The sequence below is a fragment of the Microcaecilia unicolor genome, chromosome 1, assembly GCF_901765095.1.
Source record: "Microcaecilia unicolor chromosome 1, aMicUni1.1, whole genome shotgun sequence".
NCBI classification, from domain to species: Eukaryota; Metazoa; Chordata; class Amphibia; order Gymnophiona; family Siphonopidae; genus Microcaecilia; species Microcaecilia unicolor.
Window position 1 is genome coordinate 635,304,589 of NC_044031.1, and position 21,426 is coordinate 635,326,014.

At 41.8% G+C, this 21,426-nt stretch overlaps 1 protein-coding gene across 1 annotated transcript in view; it reads right to left on the reverse strand.

Moving 5' to 3' along the window:
• Window positions 1-21,426, reverse strand: part of LOC115460501 (membrane-spanning 4-domains subfamily A member 4A-like) — a 100,032-nt gene that overhangs the window by 55,352 nt on the left and 23,254 nt on the right. The window contains exons 3-4 of the mRNA XM_030190265.1: window positions 14,653-14,772; window positions 2,392-2,448 (exon numbers count right to left, since the gene is read on the reverse strand). Coding sequence (XP_030046125.1) covers window positions 2,392-2,448; window positions 14,653-14,772 — 177 coding nt within the window. The remainder of the gene's footprint in view (window positions 1-2,391; window positions 2,449-14,652; window positions 14,773-21,426) is intronic.

Here is a 21,426-nt window from a genome sequence, read left to right on the forward strand (position 1 = left end):
TGTTTCTCTTTCTCTGCTGTTGCACTATATGCAGAATTTGGCTTCTTGAGAATTCAGTTTAATTTTTATCTACATATTTCTAGATTTAGTTTGTGGTTACTTATTCTGTATCTGGTGAGAATCTATTTGTATTTCTCCATGTGTGAAAAAAGTATTGAATGTCTTTGTAGGATTGATACGTACTAATCTGGTTTATTAGGTTTTCCCAGTAGGTGTATTGATGTTAAACTGCTCACTGCAATGTTTATTGTGCTGCTATTTCTTACTATAGGTAGGCCTTTGTTGTGTGAATCCTGGGATTTACTTATGGAATGGAAGAATTGCCTTATATGAGTGACTTTGTAGGGTTTTGTATTGATTCACAATATGCCTGGTAATGAATTTTGGATCTGGATTTAGCTCACACTTTTCTCAGTTGTAGGTCATGTTTATTCCAACATGTTTGGTAGCTATGACAGGGAATGTGTCCCATCAAATAGGAAAAATCAGAGCTAGGAACGGAAGAAAAGGTGGAGGCAGGGACCAGCTACAGTCTTGCTAGGTAAAGACATAACTAACTGGCCTTGTGAACCACAAAATCAATTCCCAAGGAAAGAGCTAGAACAGAGAACAGGTAGAATAGCTCTATGGCATCACCAATAGAAGCCATAGATCAGGAAGGCCATTAATTGGGTTGGGGGTTGGAGCACAAGGGAAGAATCTACTGTCCTGTAAAAGAGGAAAGTGAGAGTAGAGCTCAGTTTCCCTGTGAGGAGGCAAAGGTGAAGGACACTGGAGCTCAGTCTGAGCCTGAAATATTGGACAGAAGGTATAGGACTTTCTTGTTTATTTTCCTTGGAGGGGTTGTTTTGTTGTGTGTTTGTCCCCCACAGGTTATCCATTTTTGAATGTTTTTTTGAAGAAGCCCAAGTTGTAGTATTTTTCCTGCCCAGTGGGTGGTTGTAGAAACAGTGGGTGGTGGGAAATGGGCAGGCCGAAGCCAGACCTAGCTAGAATTTGAGAACCTTTATTTGGTGGCAGGTTTGAGCCAATGAAGCAGTGCAGTTGCTATAAATACGTTTTTGGCTGGAATTTAAAACACAACTTATTTGTACCTACACTGTAGGATAAGTAGTACTGATTTTTGGTTTTGGACTGAGAGGAATTGGACTGGGCTCACCCCAAGGTACAGTGAGAATCCAGTGGAGATTTGGCCCATACTTACAAGTGGGTGGTGCATTAAGTGGAGGCTCGGCCCACGCTTACGGGTTGGCAGCAAGACAATAGCTCAACAATTAAAAAACAGTAGCCGATCTGAAGCTTAGTGGACATTTGGCAACCTACCAAAAACACTGATTGTATGGACGCCAGTAATAGTGCTGCTGAATATCACAGTTAACACAGCCAACATGAAAATGCTGGACTGGAGAGCTATGACTGACTAGCAGCCAATCGTTAGTGTACCTGCATATATTTCCAGAGTACTGCAAATACTATTCTGCTTAATATCTTGGTTTTTTTTGGCAGATAATTCCCTGGAGTGTATTCAATGTGCATATTATTATCAGAAACAAAGTTATTGGGGGGGGGGGGGGGGGGGGGAGAGGGCAGCTGGTGCAGTAGCACCAGAACAACCACTGTCCATTTACGGCTGACATAGGTGTCACCCCAAGGATTTTAGTTGCCTTGCCATGCCCTATTTTGCCTCATCCTAGTTCTGCTCCTCTTTAGCCTCCCCAATATCTGTTTAAGTCACTGACCATCTTCACCCAGTCCCTGAACCTGAAATACCCCTCCCAAATAGGTTGAAAATTTGTTCATACCTATGTCTGCAGTTCTACCCACAGGTCAAGAGTCCAGTGTTATTAAAGGACACTTCTCTAGGTAAAGAACTGCTTTACCTATGGAAACACCTTTTAATATCTCCTTCCAAATAAGCACGCCATTGATTTCTCTATGTGAATATCATTAATGTTGGTGCATACATACTGAAGAGTAATTTAACTTCTGAATGTGGACTGAACTCTGATGGAAAAGCTTGTACCATCACATGTTTGGCATCTGTGAATCTTCATTTCAGCATTTTGGTTCAAGTTCAGGGAGCAGCAGCTTCACAGATCTGTTACAGGAATTTAATTGGGCAGAAGTTTCTGCTGAGATAGAAAAGGAAATTGAGTCTTAGGGAATTCTATGAACTTCTAGCATGGTAGATACCAACGGCAGTTTCATGGGAATGTTTGACATTTATGCAGGTGAATTTCTAGGAGTTAAACCTTTACTGTAATGAAATTTAAGTTCAACAGTTGAGTTGCCCAGAACTGATAATTCCATTCTCCTGCTCCCAAGCCCAGCAGCAGCTCATTCCAAATAAAAGAACAGATGGACTAAAGAGATGAATTTATAGTCACTCACCAAACACATTTTTGCTTTATTTTTTGCTGCAACAGACAGAGATCCTGAAATGATGGACTGAAAAAGAACAAGCAATTAAATTCAATTAGTTAAAAGAATTAAACATTAACAGAGGTTTGCAGGGTCAGTTCCTCTATTGGCAAACTAGTAATGTGTGCCCAATATTCAAAGCGATACAAATGGACATTTAAATCACTAGTTTGGGGCTAACCATGAATATTCAGCGGTACTTAACTGGATAGTGTCGCTGAATATCTGCAGTTAGCACCTGAGCCAAAAGTGGTTAATTTGTGGACAGTCCAGGGGCAGAGTCGGCACATGCAATTAATTGCTGATATTCAACCCTTAACTGCATAAGATAACTGCATAAATTGAGCCATTTAAAAAGCAGTCCTATCTTTATGTGGTTAAGTACTGAATATAGCACTTAACCACGTAAGTGTTAGCCGGCCACATATGCCTGAATATTCAGTGCCGGTACCCAGACACAGCCTAGCATTGAATATCCGGGAATAAAGCCCATGGCAGGAAAAAAACATTGACAGTTTCTGGCTGAATATCTTCCAGTCTATTTTTCAATTTCTAGAGTGAAATTTCCTTTAATAAAATCATCTTTACTGTCAATCAGTGAAACTTCACTGAATTATTTTTAGAATGAAATAGACAACACATATCTTCAGAGAGCTGAAAGAAGTTCATTTAATTCTAAGAAGAAACATGAAGAGACTCAGTTCTGTGAATGAGAGTTTGGGCCAGTCATTCTTTCCTGACACCTCACCCTGTTGCATTCAGCATTGATTGAAAATGGAAGAAAGAAACAGAACTGCAAATCCTACAGTGTATTGGGCTGTAGATTTAAGTGAAATTAAAACCTCTAGTGAAGGGGTGTCCAACCTCGGCCCTCACCAGGTTGGTTTTTCAGGATTTCCCCAATGAATATGCATGAGATCTATTTGCATACAATGGAGGCAGTGTATGCAAATAGATCTCATGCATATTCATTGGGGAAATCCTGAAAATCCAACTGGATTGTGGCCCTCGAGAACCGAGGTTGTACAACCCTGCTTCTAGAGACATCAGACCTCCCACCACCAGCACATCTTAGTGGCCTGTTTACTAAAATGTGGTATGTAGGTACTGTGTGAATTAGTGTGCAGTAACTGTATACCATGTTATAAGGTGGGAAATGGTGGGTTATGGGTGAGAAATGTGCATGGACTGTAGGTTGTAATTAGCATTGGGGGCAGTGTGTGATAAAGTTCCATGTGCTAACTTTATCACACACTGCCCCAATGCAGTTACCCCCAGATTCTATAGCTCAAATGGCCACAAATGACATATATATTAAGGTGAGATCCCTTGCACCAGTCGTATAGAGGGTGCAAATGCCTGTACCTAGATCTTAGTTTGTACACATGTAAATAATAGAATTCTACCATGTCTGCAAGTACCTGGGTGTTCTGCCTACACTTTGCTCACACTATTGGGAAAATAGCATGAACTCATTGTGAAGGAGTGCGTCCTCTTTGCAAAAGGGTGTGCACTATTGACAACACATAAGAAAACACACAATTTTGTGCTTTGTTTGGAAAGGCCCCAAACTATATGTTGAGTTTAATTAAATTTTCAACTTATAATGCTTGTTCAGTCCTCCGACAGCCTTGCACTAGTTTATAGTGTGACCCTAAAATGTGTTTAATGTTTTTACTGTTATTCTCATTTCTAAGGATTTTTACTGCTGCAGTCCTCACTGCAAAGATATATGAACAATGCATTGTGTGTAATGTAGTCTCAAATGTAACGCAGCCACACATGCCTGTCTGTATAAGGACTTTTACTATTGGTCTATCTTGCTGCAAAGACCTCTTCTCTTTCTCAGCCAAGCTTGGCTCCTTTGTCTACCTGCTATCGTTTCTTGGTCATTCTTACTATCTCCTTCCTGAAAGGTCAGCCAGATATGACCTTTCTCTCCAGTCGAGGGCTGCCCTCTGGGACCATCCCTGCTACCTGATGGCAGGCTCTGCCCCTATTGGTCCCTTTACCTCATCCTCCCTGGGCCTGTGTGAGCCCCTTCTTGGTCTCTCTGTCTCCATGAAGCATTCTCCATCTTGCTTCAGACAGCACTTGTCCTGCTAAGCTCCCTGGAATGAACTCGGTTTTTACCTTGTAACATATCTCCCTAATGAGATATTGCACTTTCCAGTCACCCAGCTCTGAGCTACTTCTACCTGTTTAACTATTTTCTCACCTCTGAAATAAAGCTGCCTTTCTTCAGATTTCTACTTCCAACCACTGATCCAGCTCTCAGAATTACAGTCTCTCTGTGCCTTGGGGCAACACTTCTGAACATCTATGTGTAAATTATTTATATTTATTCAATAAAGGAAACTTCAGAAAATAAAGAGGCTTCAAGGTTATACTTCAAGATACTGAGACTTTACAGATAACAAGTCTTAAGAGGCTTGACAATGCTGTACTTGGTTCTAGAGATTATTTGCTCCTTCATGCTCCTTCATCTTCCAAGTTGTAAAAACATGGTCTAAAAATCAGTTTTCTTTGCAGGATTTGCCTTTCAGGGAACAAGTTGGTGGAACTTTCTTCCTAAGGACATCAGATGTGTAAATAACTGAGGTTTCATAAAGAGTTAAAAACATTTTTGTTTGACAATGAAATGAGATGAGATATGTTGTTGACATTTCCCATGTCGTTTAAAATTAATGCACATTGTTCATATTTTGTCAAAGTCTAGAATAGGATAAACCTGTTTGATAACTGTAGCCCCCACAGTGGCCTGCCTGTATATGGCTTTATTCAAGGAGTGTTATGTGAACAATAGCATTTACAAACAATTCATAGTAACATGGAAAAGATATATAGATGATATCCTGTTAATATGGAAAGGTGATACATAGGATGTAAAAATACACATATTTAAGAACATTGGTAAGAACATATTTAAGAATAAATTTAAAGAAATTTCATAAATAAAAAATTGAATGAAAAGATTATTAATTATTTATATAGTGATCGTGCAGTGAATATAGTTAATATGGAAAGGAGATCAAAAGATTTTGGAAAACTTTATAGAGTATTTGAATCAAGTGGATAGTAATATTTCTTTTTCAGTCATTGTGGGTGGCCAAGAATTACAGTTCTTGGACATACATATAATTTTCGAAAAAAGAAAATTTAAAACAAAAGCATACAGAAAGCCCACAGTTCATAATACTTTGCTCCACTATAAAAGCAATCATCCTTGTAATTTGAAAAACAGTATCCCGATGGGACAATTTTTGAGGATTCGATGATTATGCTCTGAGAAACAAGATTTTTTGGAACAAGCGCAGGATATGAAAAGATGTTTTCAGCAGAGGGGGTACCTGAGAAAAATAATTAATAAAGCTTTTAAGAGAGTTAATAATGTACATAAAATGTGGTTGTTATCCTCAAAAATGAAAAAGATAAGGAAAACAGGCTGATATGTGTGTTACCGTATGGCTCTTGCTCCATTAAAATACGTAATATAATTAACAAATATTGGCCGATTTCAGGGGTTCATCAAGGGTTTGAAGCCAAGCCATGTTTTGCATATACTAGGGGCCAAAATATTGGAGAGAGATTTATAGGAAATCATACCAGTGTACATCAGAAACAAGTTGGGTGGATGTACCTAATCAAACAAAAAATAAAAACTTTTTCTTGAAAGCAAACACTGATTGTAATTCCAGGATGGTAATCTATGCCATTATCCAGCTTAATTTTGAAAGAGATGGCCGGCGATCTCCTGAATCTGGCCAAATCGGCATAATCGAAAGCCGATTTTGCCAGGCTTCAACTGCATTCCGTCGTGGGACCGGTGAAAGTTCAAGGGGGCGTGTTGGCACGGTAGCGAAGGCAGGACGGGGGTGTGCGTTGAGATGGCCGGCTTCGCCCGATAATGGAAAAAAGAAAGCCGGCCTTCACGAGAATTTGGTCCGCTTTATTTGGAGGTCCAACTCCCAAAAAAGTGCCCAAACTGACCAGATGACCACCGGAGGGAATCGGGGATCACCTCCCCTGACTCCCCCAGTGGTCACTAACCCCCTCCCACCCTCAAAAAAATAACTTTAACCAAGTCCCGCAGCTATCTTCGCTGGGTCCAAACGCAGTCGATTAAGGATGGAACTTCGGGCCCTAGGGGCTAAAGTATTAATATACGATTCCCAGATTAAATAGAATTAACGCTGAGTTTTGGGTTTATAATATGAGTCCCTCAGCTCCAATAGTAGTAATGCATGCCACCTGTTGCGCCACTGTCAAAACGACGGTGCCTCTGAATGTATCCAGTTGACTAAAATGCATTTTTCCCCACTACACACGCTTTAAAAATTAGCAGGTTATGACAGACAGTACTTTTCCCCCTCAACAAGTTGACCCCCAAAAGGGCCGTCTCCGGTGTCAGTGTCACCCTCCGTCCCAGAATTTCACCCAAGAACTTCGCTATTTGCTCCCAGTAGGCGGAGATCGCTGTACATCCCCACATAGCATGGTAATAATTATGATTAGGATCTCCGCACCTCCCACAAACTGATGATTCCGCCCTACCCATTTTATATAATCTCGACAACGAAGTGTATGCCCTGTAAATACTTCTTCCTTGGCATTCCCTCAATTCCGCACTACTAATCCGTTCTTTTATTTGCCTCAAGCTGCCCCGCAATACATCTATACTAATCTGTTTCTGTATATCTGCCGTCCACCTCCTGGCCAACTTATCGAGGTTCTTTAGTGGTCTACTCCCTAACAGCCTTTTGTGCAACAGTGAGATAGAAGCTGGATCAGTTGTTGGCATGTCATAAAGTTCATCAAATTTGGAGGCCACATCAACTTCCAACAAGTGTGTAGGCAGCGTGAAAATGTAATGGGAAACCTGTTGAAAGGCATAAATGTCTGCCCATGCAGTAGAATCAAGATTCAAAGAATCCATGGATCTAAGGCGCCCATCTTTGTCTACAAAGTTGTCTACCATATGAAATCCTTTATCACTCCAGCTCCGGATACGCTTATTCTCTAGCCCTGGTTTAAAATTCCCATTACCCCTAATGGGTAGAAGCCTACTAATATGAGCATCAAAGGACCAGAGCTTCGCCATTTCCCCCCATATCATCCGCAGCGGTTTCACCAAAATACTTCTACGAATATAGATAGGCAGATCCGAAGCTGCAGCCTGCAGTACATAGTTAAAATGCAAAGGCCGCAACCAATCTTTTTCCATCTGCAGTGGGGTATAACGCGATTCTCCCTTTAGCCAGTCTCCCAAATGTCGGATCATACAGGCTCTATTATACCCCCATAGGTTCAATATTCCAAATCCCCCTCTATTCCACCCATCCATCATATTCTCCATACTAATTTGTGGCCTTTTCCGATGCCAGAAAAATTTTGAAAGCATACCGAGCAATTTATTCCAATTGCCTTTGGTGAGGCACAGTGGTAGGGTTTGAAAGAAATAAAACCACTTGGGAAAGATGATCATGTTGAACAATGAAATTCGGCCCAATAACGACACTGGCAACTCCCCCCGTCGCTCCAGAAGTAGCTTGGTAGCCTCTTCGGATCCCCCGGCAATTGAATACCTAAATATTTAAAGACTCCTTCCGTTCGTTTCAAAGGGCAATTGAGCTGAGACCACTCTACTTCTGACATATGCAAAGTCTGAGCTTCAGATTTATCAAGGTTGAGACGAAAACCTGAGTAATCTCCAAATTCTGCGAATATCTCCAATAGCGCTGCCAGGGAAATCCGCGGTTCTTGCAGTATCACCAACAAGTCGTCTGCGAAAGCTGCCAGTTTAAATTGTTCCTGGCCCACCTGTACTCCCTTCACCTCTGGCATCTGCACTATGTCTCTAAACAGTGAATCCATAACTAATACAAACAGGAGAGGCGAAAGTGGGCAGCCCTGTCGTGTACCCCTCTCTATCGGAAAGACATCCGAAACTATTCCATTAATCATGACTTCTGCCATTGGCTCCCGGTACAAAGCTTTAATGGCTTCGACAAAATAACCGTTTATCCCATAGGCCTCCAATGCCGCATACATAAAGGACCAGTTAACACGATCGAACGCTTTTTCAGCGTCGAAACTCACTAACAACGATGGTACGGAGTCTCTATGGATTGTCTCTAGTGCTAATAATATCTTCCGCAAATTACGTGCTACTGATCTCTCGCGGACAAACCCTACTTGTTGTTCCGAGATCAATGATGGCAAAACTCTAGCTAACCGATTTGCCAAGATTTTAGCAATCAGCTTTGCTTCAAACGGCAACAGAGAAATAGGTCTATAGGAACCCGCTCTATCTGGGTCTCGGCCCGGTTTGAGCAGAACAATGATCTGTGCTTTTCGTAATGAGTCCGGCAGTTGACCTCTCTGCACTATGGCATTAAACACCTCCGTCAAGCATGTTACTATATCATTTGCCATCAATTTATAGAATTCAGACGTATATCCATCTACCCCTGGTGATTTGCATTAAGGACTAGTTCTAATGCACCATCTCACTTCTTCCTCATTAATCTCCGCGTTAAGCATCACTCGCTGCGCTTCTTGTAGCTCAGGGAGCTCCCGACCCAACAGGTAAGAAGCTGCCTCAAGCCCTGTATCCGTCGGTGATGAATAGAAATCAGCATAGAAGTTTCTGAACACCTTGTTGATAGCTGCATTTGTATGACAATAAAACCCCTACTCATTCAGAATTCTAACTACACACCTATGCCCTCCCACTTGGTTAACCATCCACGCCAACATTTTCCCCTGTTTATTAGCGTGCTTGTAAAGTTGGAATTGAAAATATGTCAATGACTTTTGCGTTTTTGCCTGGATCAATTGATTTAATTCCACCTGTGAGGACAAGAGATTAGTCTTATTCTCTACTGTTGGCACGCGCCCATACTGCTGTCGATCTCTTCTCACCTGACGCTCAAGCCGCACCAACTCTGCATCCCTCGCTTTCTTTTGATACACTGAGTACGAAATAATGTGTCCCCGCAAGACCGCCTTTGCTGCTTCCCAGAAAAGAATCGGATCCCTAGTGTAGCTTTCTTGATTGCATTCTACATACTCTTCCCACTTTTCCTTCATAAACGAAGGAAATTTAGGATCGTGATATAAAGCTTTGGGGAATTTCTATTGAAACCCTATCTTCTCCTCTCTGCCCCACTCCAGCACCACCCAGATCATTGCATGATCAGACACTGCAGTAGCACCAATTTCTGCTTGTTGTAATTTAGGTGAAATCGTCCCTGATAATAATAGATAATCTATGTGGGACTGCGTCCCATGCGCTCTTGATAAATGAGTAAAGTCTCGGGTGCTAGGGTGTAGCAAGCGCCATGAATCCACTAAGTCCAGTTCTGAACAGACCCAAGGGATTCCTCTAGTAAGATTCACCGGAGAGGCCCTTACAGAGCCAGTACTGTCCATCAAGGGATCTGATACCAAATTAAAATCCCCTCCGATAATGATTGGGGTCTGATCAAAGGCGTGTATATGTTTAATAATGTTCTGAAAAAAAATTTTATCGTATTGGTTGGGCGCATACAGGTTAACCAGCAACAGAAGTTTATTTTTTAAAGTAATATGCTGAATTATATACCGTCCTTTGGGGTCTACAACTCTATCATTTAAAACATATTGCAGCCCCTTTCTAAACAATATAGCTACCCCTGCTTTCTTATTATGCGCAGGGCTATCCACCAATTCCTGCACCCACCATTTACATAATTTCTTATGTTCAAATTCAGTTAAATGGGTTTCTTGTAACATAACAATATTGGCCTTTTGTCTATTTAATGCCTGTAGCAGCTTGGCCCGTTTAATTGGCGACGATATGCCGCCAACATTCCACGATATTATTTTAATCATTGCATCAAGCCACTACTAATCATGTCACAGTGCAAATACATTTGTTCTGTGGGGGAATTGTCCCAGCTCACCTCCCCCATTTCATCCTGCCCTAATATCGTTTTGGAGTCCCCAGTTCCCTCGTGCCCAAATAACCAGCTGCCTGGAAATATTCCCTCCCCCCTATCCCATCCCCACCCCCTTGACCCCCCCATATCCATTCCCTCCCGCACCCTCTCCCAACCTTCCACTGGACCTCCTATGTGAGCCCGTCACGCGTTGGCACCACATTTCTTCCCTCCATAACTCCATGAGGATCACCCCAACATGACAAATTAATCTTAGATCATAAATCCCATGATATCATGCATCAACTCCAAACTCTTAAATCGTACCATTGGTACTCCTGCTGATCACGGTTTCCTCTGAAGAAGGGGTGATCACCCGGTACACCAGGGAGCTTAGCACAGCAGATATCCATTAAACAAGATGATAACCCAGTCAAGTCATCCGTTGGTAATTATAGAGGCTTGAAAACCAACGGTCATTTTATGATATAAGATACATATTGCTTTAACAATTTCAATAATGAACATATATAAACAGTACATTTTCTTTCCCAGAACCACAAAACCTGAGCCTTAAACCCACCCATTTATAAACTGAACTGACAAATCGAATATGAAAACAAACAGTGCAAAGGTTCACTCTGTGCTCTCAAAACGACAGGCTGCCCCTTAAGAAATGTAGATTCCTTTGCTGAGGGTTAAAATGGAACACAGCAACAGTAATAAACAGTACCTCAACTTTGATCAGAGTCTTTGTTAGCAAATCGTACCTATGTGTTACCTGCTGCAGAGCCATGCAGTGAAACCTTCAGTACAAAGGTTAAATTTACTTCCACTATATAGGAGCAATAAGCCTTCAACTCTGTATAGTGTAGCAGTCTCTGTCAAAGTTCGAAACCTGAGCACTGACCAGCAGGCAATCCACTGCTATGCGATCTCCTGCCAGCTCTTCACTCCGTTGTTGTAGATGATATGGTCTTAAGAAATTCTTTAGCTGCTTCCACCGTCGCCAGGGTTTTTTCTGCTCCATCTTGATATACTTTCAGCGTGGCTGGGTAGATCAAAGCAAATTTAATCTTCCAAGTGTGAAGTGCTGTGCCAAAGCTCGTCTTGCCGCTGCTACTTTTGATGAGTAATCCTGAAAGCACAGAATACGCTTTCCGTCATGGTGCAACTGCATACCTGATCTAAGCGCCCTCACAATCGCTTGCTTATGTCCATATTGCAGGACTCGCAGTATCACGACTCGCGGTCTATCCCCCGCTGTCCTTCGAGGCCCGACCCGGTGGGCTCTTTCAATCCTCAGCGGTTCCTTTAAGTTGCTGAGCTGTAGTTCTTTGGGGAGCCAGCATTCCAGATACTCTATAAACTCCGAGTCTTTAAGATGTTCCGGGAGGCCAATAAGCCTGAGATTATTTCGTCTCAACCTATTTTCTAGGTCGTCTAGTTTTTGTTCCAAGTCAGTCACTTTAGATCTCATGGCCTCCGTTGGTCTCTCCGCCTCTGTCATGCGGTCCTCAAGATCACTCAGCCACTGCTGCAGGTGGTCAAGATCCAAGTGGAACCCATCGAGCCGTTCGTGGGCAGCTTCAGCTCTATCGAACAATGTCTGCAATTTTTTTATCCAAAGCGGCTTCCACCGCCGCCATGACTTCTGCTGTTAGTTCAGCCGTCCATGCTGAACACATCGTGCTAGGCAGCTGACCCGATGTCTCCGCCATTTTGGATTCAGGTACTTTAGACTTTTCTTTCTCCTTTTTCTGTGCTTTCGCTGCCATTGTAACGCACTCGGATATTTTATTTTGTTCTGCTGTTCTGTCGGACGTGTTCCCTTGTCCAGCTGCTAAAAAAAAACCCCTAGTTTAGCTGATTATAGCCAGGTTTTAGGGAAGAAATGTGGGAGCTCCGCTTTTCAGCGTCTTCACTCCACCATGGCACCACGTGACCCCTGCAACTTTAAAAACTTTTTATTGCCAGCCTCAAATGTCATACTCAGGTCCATCGCAGCACTATGCAGATCCCTGGAGCAGTTTTAGTGGCTGCAATGGACTTCAGGCAGGCGGACCCAGGCCCCCCCCCCCCACCTGTTACATTTGTGGTGGAAAATGGGAGCCCTCCAAACCCCACCTGAAACCCACTGTACCCACATGTAGGGCTATGGTAGTGGTGCATAGTTGTGGGGAGTGGGTTTTAGTGGGGTTTTGGGGTGGGGGGGTTCAGCACCCAAGGTAAGGGAGCTATGCACCTGGGAGCTATTTTAATTTTTTTTTTTTTACTTTTTAGAAGTGCCCCCTAGGGTGCCCAGTTGATGTCCTGGCATGTCAGGGGAACCAGTGCACTACGAATCCTTGCCCCTCCCATGACCAAATGCCTTGGATTTGGCTGGATTTGAGATCACCGGCTTCGGTTTCCATTATGGGCAAAAACCAATGCCAGCCATCTCAAACCCGGCCATCTCTGACATTTGGTTGGCCCCAACCGTATTATCGAAAAAAATGGCCGGCCATCCTTTTCGAAAATAAGGTTGGCTCCGCCCACTTGCGGAGCCGGCCCCAGAGATGGCTGGCACCGTTCGATTATGCCCCTCTATATGTCCCTGTGGATTATGGTACATAGGTCACATGGTCAAAAAAATCAAACATTAGACTGGCACAACACCTTAGCAATATCTGTGTATCAAAGATAGACACTCCATTAGCAGCACACTGGATGTCCTATAATCACACTTTGGCGGAACTGCAATTTTTAGCTCTGATTCAATTTGATGTCACTAAAGGGGGAAATATATTACAGAAAATGCTTTTTTCACAGAGAGGGTGGTGGATGCTTGGAATGCCCTCTCGCGGGAGGTGGTGGAGATGAAAAGGGTAACAGAATTCAAACATGCGTGGGATATGCATAAAGGAATCCTGTGCAGAAGGAATTGATCCTCAGAAGCTTAGCTGAAATTGGGTGGCGGAGCAGGTGGGGGGAAGAGGGGTTGGTGGGTGGGAGGCTAGGATAGGGGAGGGCAGACTTATAGTCTGTACCAGAGCCGGTGATGGGAGGCGGGACTGGTGGTTGGGAGGCGGGAAATACTGCTGAGCAGACTTATACGGTCTGTGCCCTGAAAAAGACAGGTACAAATTCAAGGTAAGGTATACACATATGAGTTTATCTTGGGCAGACTAGATGGACCATGCAGGTCTTTTTCTGCCGTCATCTATTATGTTACTATGTTACTATGTAAAGGAGCAGCATTTAATCTTCGAGTGGCGTACTGTAATTTCCACGGGGCTCAATAAGGAAGTGGAATGGACGGGAATTTGTGTTTGATGTCCATGTCTGATGACGTCTTCAGTAGCGCAAGTAAAAAGCAAAGCGCATGCTTCAGTGTTCAGAAGCTACAGCGCCATTGCTCCGGACACCTGTAGGTGTCCCATTGTGAATATGCAGTCAATATTTTGAGAGAAGGTATGAATTTAAGATTGAATGGATTTGATTTAGAGAGTTTAGATAGTTTAGTAAAGATGAATGCAGGTTCTTCTATGTTTTAATTGTATGTATGCTATTTAGTTAAACCCCTGAAGATGCTGTGAGCGAAATGCATCGACTGCTTAGGGTTTGACTTGTTTAAAAGTCATGGGAGTACAACAGAATGTTCACAAGCAGTTGAGATAAAGAAAATACCCACAGGTTTGAATGAGGGAATAAACAAATATCATTGAAGTACCATTGAAGAGTGTGGAGGAAGTTGCATCACAAGGTTAATTGTAGTGGAGAATTAAAACTTTTATAATACAACGTTGCTAGAAGACAACTGGCTTTAGGATCAACATTCAGCTTACATGTGTAAGCCCATTGACATTTCAGCAAGAGAGACTTTAGATTGAAGAACGTTTTCTAACAACAGGAAGGAGCCATAGAGTGGAAAAATAATAAGGAATAAACAGACTTTTAGATATTGTTATGGAATAATAAGCATGATTATATGTATGGAACATCTTTGTATCTCTTCAATTAATCTGTGAGAGTTAGGGTGTGTAGTATGAATGTGGAAGATTGTGTAAGATGGTGTGTTAGAATTGTGGATGTGAAAGATAGGTAAAGTAGGAGAACTTGGAAAAATGTATTGTGAAAAAACTGTAATGTTTTAAATATCTTTTTGATACTAATAAAAGGATTAATACTCATTTATTGTAGTTACTTTATAAGAAGAGTTATTACATTTTAGTAACTAGAGTGAAAATTTAGGAATCTCCTTGTAGTAGGTTTGTGAATATAGTTTGAGATATGAATACAATGTTTAAGAAATATTCCATGTACTTACACAAACACCACCCCAGAACGGAACGCCGACTTCCAGAGAAATGCTGAAACGTGTAGGAACGTCAGAAACCAGAACGATGGCCAAGATGATCTGCATGAAGCCTATCAGGATCTGAGCGACCTGTTAATAAGAAAGTGAATTACAGTAGGCATTTCTTTCTTTCTTTGTCTTTTTTTATTTTCTTTTGGGGGGGGGGGGTTGTTTGTTTCATTATTTACTGTATATGGGATACATACTCAAGGCACTTTTGAAAATAGCATCTGGTTCAGAGTAACATGAAGGGAAAGTATGGGAAGCTTAAGTACATAAGTACATAAGTACATAAGTAGTGCCATACTGGGAAAGACCAAAGGTCCATCTAGCCCAGCATCCTGTCACCGACAGTGGCCAATCCAGGTCAAGGGCACCTGGCACGCTCCCCAAACGTAAACCATTCCAGACAAGTTATACCTAAAAATGCGGAATTTTTCCAAGTCCATTTAATAGCGGTCTATGGACTTGTCCTTTAGGAATCTATCTAACCCCTTTTTAAACTCCGTCAAGCTAACCGCCCGTACCACGTTCTCCGGCAACGAATTCCAGAGTCTAATTACACGTTGGGTGAAGAAAAATTTTCTCCGATTCGTTTTAAATTTACCACACTGTAGCTTCAACTCATGCCCTCTAGTCCTAGTATTTTTGGATAGCGTGAACAGTCGCTTCACATCCACCCGATCCATTCCACTCATTATTTTATACACTTCTATCATATCTCCCCTCAGCCGTCTCTTCTCCAAGCTGAAAAGCCCTAGCCTTCTCAGCCTCTCTTCATAGGAAAGTCGTCCCATCCCCACTATCATTTTCGTCGCCCTTCGCTGTACCTTTTCCAATTCTACTATATCTTTTTTGAGATACGGAGACCAGTACTGAACACAATACTCCAGGTGCGGTCGCACCATGGAGCGATACAACGGCATTATAACATCCGCACACCTGGACTCCATACCCTTCCTAATAACACCCAACATTCTATTCGCTTTCCTAGCCGCAGCAGCACACTGAGCAGAAGGTTTCAGCGTATCATCGACGACGACACCCAGATCCCTTTCTTGATCCGTAACTCCTAACGCGGAACCTTGCAAGACGTAGCTATAATTCGGGTTCCTCTTACCCACATGCATCACTTTGCACTTGTCAACATTGAACTTCATCTGCCACTTGCACGCCCATTCTCCCAGTCTCGCAAGGTCCTCCTGTAATCGTTCACATTCCTCCTGCGACTTGACGACCCTGAATAATTTTGTGTCATCGGCGAATTTAATTACCTCACTAGTTATCCCATCTCTAGGTCATTTATAAATACATTAAAAAGCAACGGACCCAGCACAGACCCCTGCGGGACCCCACTAACTACCCTCCTCCACTGAGAATACTGGCCACGCAATCCTACTCTCTGCTTCCTATCTTTCAACCAGTTCTTAATCCATAATAATACCCTACCTCCGATTCCATGACTCTGCAATTTCTTCAGGAGTCTTTCGTGCGGCACTTTGTCAAACGCCTTCTGAAAATCCAGATATACAATATCAACCGGCTCCCCATTGTCCACATGTTTGCTTACCCCCTCAAAAAAATGCATTAGATTGGTGAGGCAAGACTTCCCTTCACTAAATCCGTGCTGACTTTGTCTCATCAGTCCATGTTTTTGTATATGCTCTGCAATTTTATTCTTAATAATAGCCTCCACCATATTGCCCGGCACCGACGTCAGACTCACCGGTCTATAATTTCCCGGATCTCCTCTGGAACCCTTCTTAAAAATCGGAGTAACATTGGCTACCCTCCAGTCTTCCGGTACTACACTCGATTTTAGGGACAGATTGCATATTTCTAACAGTAGCTCCGCAAGTTCATTTTTTAGTTCTATTAATACTCTGGGATGAATACCATCAGGTCCCGGTGATTTACTACTCTTCAGCTTGCTGAACTGACCCATTACATCCTCCAAGGTTACAGAGAATTTGTTTAGTTTCTCCGACTCCCCCGCTTCAAATATTCTTTCCGGCACCGGTGTCCCCCCCCAAATCCTCCTCGGTGAAGACCGAAGCAAAGAATTCATTTAATTTCTCCGCTACGGCTTTGTCCTCCTTGATCGCCCCTTTAACACCATTTTCGTCCAGCGGCCCAACCGACTCTTTGGCCGGTTTCCTGCTTTTAATGTATCTAAAAAAATTTTTACTATGTATTTTTGCTTCCAACGCTAATTTCTTCTCAAAGTCCTTTTTTGCCCTCCTTATCTCCGCTTTGCATTTGGCTTGGCATTCCTTATGATCTATCCTGTTACTTTCAGTTGGTTCTCTTCTCCACCTTCTGAAGGATTGTTTTTTGGCTCTAATGATTTCCTTTATCTTACTGTTTAGCCACGCCGGCTGACGTTTAGTCTTTTTTTCCCTTTTTTCTAATACGTGGAATATATTTGTCCTGAACCTCCAGGATGGTGTTTTTAAACAGCATCCACGCCTGATGCAAGTTTTTTACTCTGCGAGCTGCTCCTTTCAGTCTTTTTTTTACCATTTTTCTCATTTTGTCGTAATCACCTTTTCTATAGTTAAACGCTAGCGTACTTGATTTCCTAGTTTCACTTCCTTCAATGCCAATATCAAAACCGATCATATTATGATCACTGTTATCAAGCGGCCCTCGTATCGTTACCCCCTGCACTAGATCATGAGCACCACTAAGGACTAAGTCTAGTATTTTTCCTTCTCTTGTCGGCTCCTGAACTAGCTGTTCCATGAAGCTGTCCTTGATTTCATCAAGAAATCTTATGTCCCTTGCGTGTACAGATGTTACATTAACCCAGTCTATATGCGGGTAATTGAAATCCCCCATTATTATTGTGTTGCCCAGTTTGTTTGCGTCCCTGATTTCCTTTAACATTTCCGCATCCCTCTGTTCGTCCTGGCCAGGCGGACGGTAGTACACTCCTATCACTATCCTTTTCCCCTTTGCACATGGAATTTCAATCCACAGTGATTCCAAGGAGAGTTTTGTTTCCTGCAGAATTTTCAATCTATTTGATTCAAGGCTCTCGTTAATATACAATGCTACCCCTCCACCAATCCGATTCACCCTATCACTACGATATAATTTGTACCCCGGTATGACAGTGTCCCACTGGTTATCCTCCTTCCACCAGGTCTCAGAGATGCTTGGCCCATGGAATCTTCTTCCAAATTCCTCTATAATTGTGTGTGTGTGTAGTTATAGATAGATGTTAAACAGTGTTGTCTCTGTGTATGTATCTTTTACTTAAAGGCGACAGAAGAAGAGGCTGCTTGAATGGTGCAATGCCCATAATTCTATTTGTTTACAAAAAATAAAAAAGGTTTTAACATATGAAGCAATTAGATGTCACTGACAAAATTTCAAAAGTTGAATTTCATTATTTAATGATAGGGTGACACAGATGCCTGTGGGAAGGGCCAAAGTAACAAAATAATCTATCCTAGGCAGACATATTTTATGGGCTGCTACTATGGACACCATGTACTACTTTTATGAACCCCCCCTCCCATAGATTCTCATTCACTCTGTCCCAAGAACATTGTCCAATATTGGCTTCATTAACAGTGTTGCACACTTAGAACTTATATTGTCTTTCTTTTTCTCTTTTCTTTACTATCACATATTGTTGTTCCTTTCCTTCTTTCTATTATTTTGATTTTAATTAACCGCTTTGCAATTGTCCTCAAAAATGGTACATTAAAACTAATAAACCATGTCCCCCCATCCCCACTGGATCTTTACTTTTGGCTCCCCTCCCCAACCCCTCCATACTTCAGTTCTGCAGGAGGTTGTGAGGGATCATAAGGACTGTGCAAGCACCTGCTTTTCATGGAGTGGTTTTGTAGTTAGAGCAGTGGGCTGAGAACCTGGGAAAGTTATTCTGTGTTGCCTTTGGTACAAGCCAGAGATGCCAAGGGTAGACCGCCACAAAGAGTGAGATTAAAGGCCAAACAGTGAGATTTTCAGGTGATGTCTCAGATATAAATCTGGAAATATTTAAGGGTTAAAAAGATTTCATAGGTGGAATATACAATAAAACATATATTTAGCTTTCTTTGGTGTTTCTGAAGGAACATAGCAAGAAATAAAGATCAGAAGAGGACAGGTATTAACATTTAAAAGTAAGTAAACATACCTTATGCTGTCATTGATACTTGAGAAGGCTAAAAAGGGTGTGAAGGGGTAAAGTGAGGAAATGTAGAAGTGAGAAGCAAATTTTTATAAAATCTGAAGGGCTAAAGGGTTTGAGGGAGGTTTAGGGCAGACCAGACAGCTGTGGACTGTAATATTTGAGACATGAAAGAAACATGAATTAAGAAGATAACAGGAACCAAGAGATAAAAATGTATTTCTTCTGATATTAAAAAGCTGGAAACTAAGAAATGAAAAAAAAAAGCGGGATTCCAAGATGGCCGCACGCACTTGCGATTAGCTGCTGCACTTTCCTTACTCACCAATGCCTAAGCGTTGAGGAAAGGCTGCTGCTCGAGCCCCCCAGCGCCCTTCCATAATTCCTGGACCAATGGACCGGTTTGTTCAGCAGCAGAGGGTTGATGAAGGGGTCGGGACAGGCTCGAGGCGAAGCGCTGGCGATTTGGAGGAATTTTCAGCGTCTTTCGGGCCGGATACTACACTAAGTCCCGAAGATAGAGCTCCGCCTCCACAACCAACGGCAACAAGTTCCCCACTTCAAGGAGCGACGGCGTCCTCCCAGAAGGGTGAACTGATGTCAGTATCACTGGGGACCCAAATTCAACGACTGGAAACGGGAGTAAGGAGGTAATTACCTCCAGATGAAACTTGTTTGCCTGCAGCTGCTGCGGAAGATTTGGGGACGATTCGAGAGAGGAAAGTTGAGAAAGAAATCCAGTTTCCTATTGACCTCACTACTAAACCGAACGAGGTAACTTCAGACTCATTGTGGGATCTTATGTCCCAATTGGGGCAAATATTTCTCTCTCAAACAGCCAAACAGACTCAATCAATTAGTGAAATACAACAAAAGATTGAAAAACAAAGAATAGAGGTTGATAAAATGACTCCTAGAGTTGATATAATGGAACAAGGTTTAAAGAAAATAGAAAATGTACAATCCTCAATTTTGAAAGATGTTTCTAGTTTGAGATTAAGATCTGAAAACTTTGAGAATTACATAAGGAGTCAGAATTTTCGTTTTGTTAATTTTCCCTATATTTCAATGATAAAACCAGGAGATATGCTGAAGAGATATTTAACAGAAAATTTATGTATACCTGAGTCAAACTTGCCACCCTTCATAAAGGTTTTTTATTTACCTCAAAAATCAACAGAACAACAGCAACAACAACCGGAAGGGAGGAACTTGGACATTTCTGCTTTCTTGGAAACGTCGGACACTGAATTGGCCACGGCTGCGACTTTGGTTGCAACCGTGGCCTTGCTTCCAGATAAGCAATGGCTACTCCAGATGTTTTTTAAGCATAGGGAGAAGCCTTTTTTAGGTCTTCGTATTTCCTTGTTTCCAGACTTTTCAAGAGAGACACAAAGAAGAAGGAAACTATTTCTCATAATGAAACCGGCAGTGATACAAGCAGGTGGGACCTTCTTTTTGAGATACCCCTGCAAGTGTGTAATTAGGTTTGGTACTGTTAGATATACCTTTGTGGATCCATCTCAGCTTTCAGTACTCATCGCCTCCAAGACAATAACCGGAACTACATAAATAATGTTACATCATATCCTTCGCATTTGCTTTTTCCTTGGCTTTTTACCTTTTTGATTCCTCTTTTTTTTTTCTTGATCTTGGAATCCCATAGTGGAGGACTTGAGTGATATTTGTAATATTTTGAGGAAATAATTTAGTTTTTCTTTAAAAAAAATAATTTTCTGTATGTATCACTTTCTCTCAAGAATGTAATGCTTGATGATAAATATTGTAAATAATAAATAATAATAAAAAAGAAATGAAGAAAAAGCTGCTAAATGGGAAGAAAGAGAAAGAAAGAAAGAGACTAAGAAACCAATAAATAGACTTACATTTTTAAAGAACAGGAAGAAGAAAAGAGGGGAGCCAGGGTGAAAATGTGGGTGTGTGCCCAATTTGCGTGTGCAATTTACTTGAATAACAAGCCAATTAGTGCCGATAATAGAGATCCTAATAAGCAATTATTGGTGCTAATTGGACTTAATATTTAGAAGTGTAACTTTAAGTTATATGCATGGGTCCAAAAAGGGGGTGTAATCATGAGAGTGTCATGGGTGGAGCAGTGGCATTCCTACAATTTATGCATGTTGTTTTAGAATAAAGGTGATCCCTGCTTAATTTAGGCACGGGGATTTACACCAAGGTTTCATTGGTGTACATGATCACACCTAAAGGTAGCCGTGGTTCCTGGTTCTAAGTTCTATTCTATAAACAGTGCCTAACTTTAAGTGTCATTTAAAGATTAGCAGTAAGAGCTATTTTTATTGGCGCTGTTTTTTAGGTGCCGTTTATAGAATTTAGTCCTAAGTTTGTTCCAAGATCTGAGTTGAAATCCACTGCACAGGTTATCTATTTAGACAGATGTGGCTTAGGGGAATTCCAGGGAGGGGGAGGAGGACATAAAGGACCCAATATTCAGCAAATGCTGGTCTCCTAAATTTGTGCTCCTAAGTTAGTCGCCTAAATTTTGCACCCTATTTTCAATCAAATTTAGGAGCATAACTTTTCAACTGATAATTTAGGAGCTAAAAAGTTATGCTCTT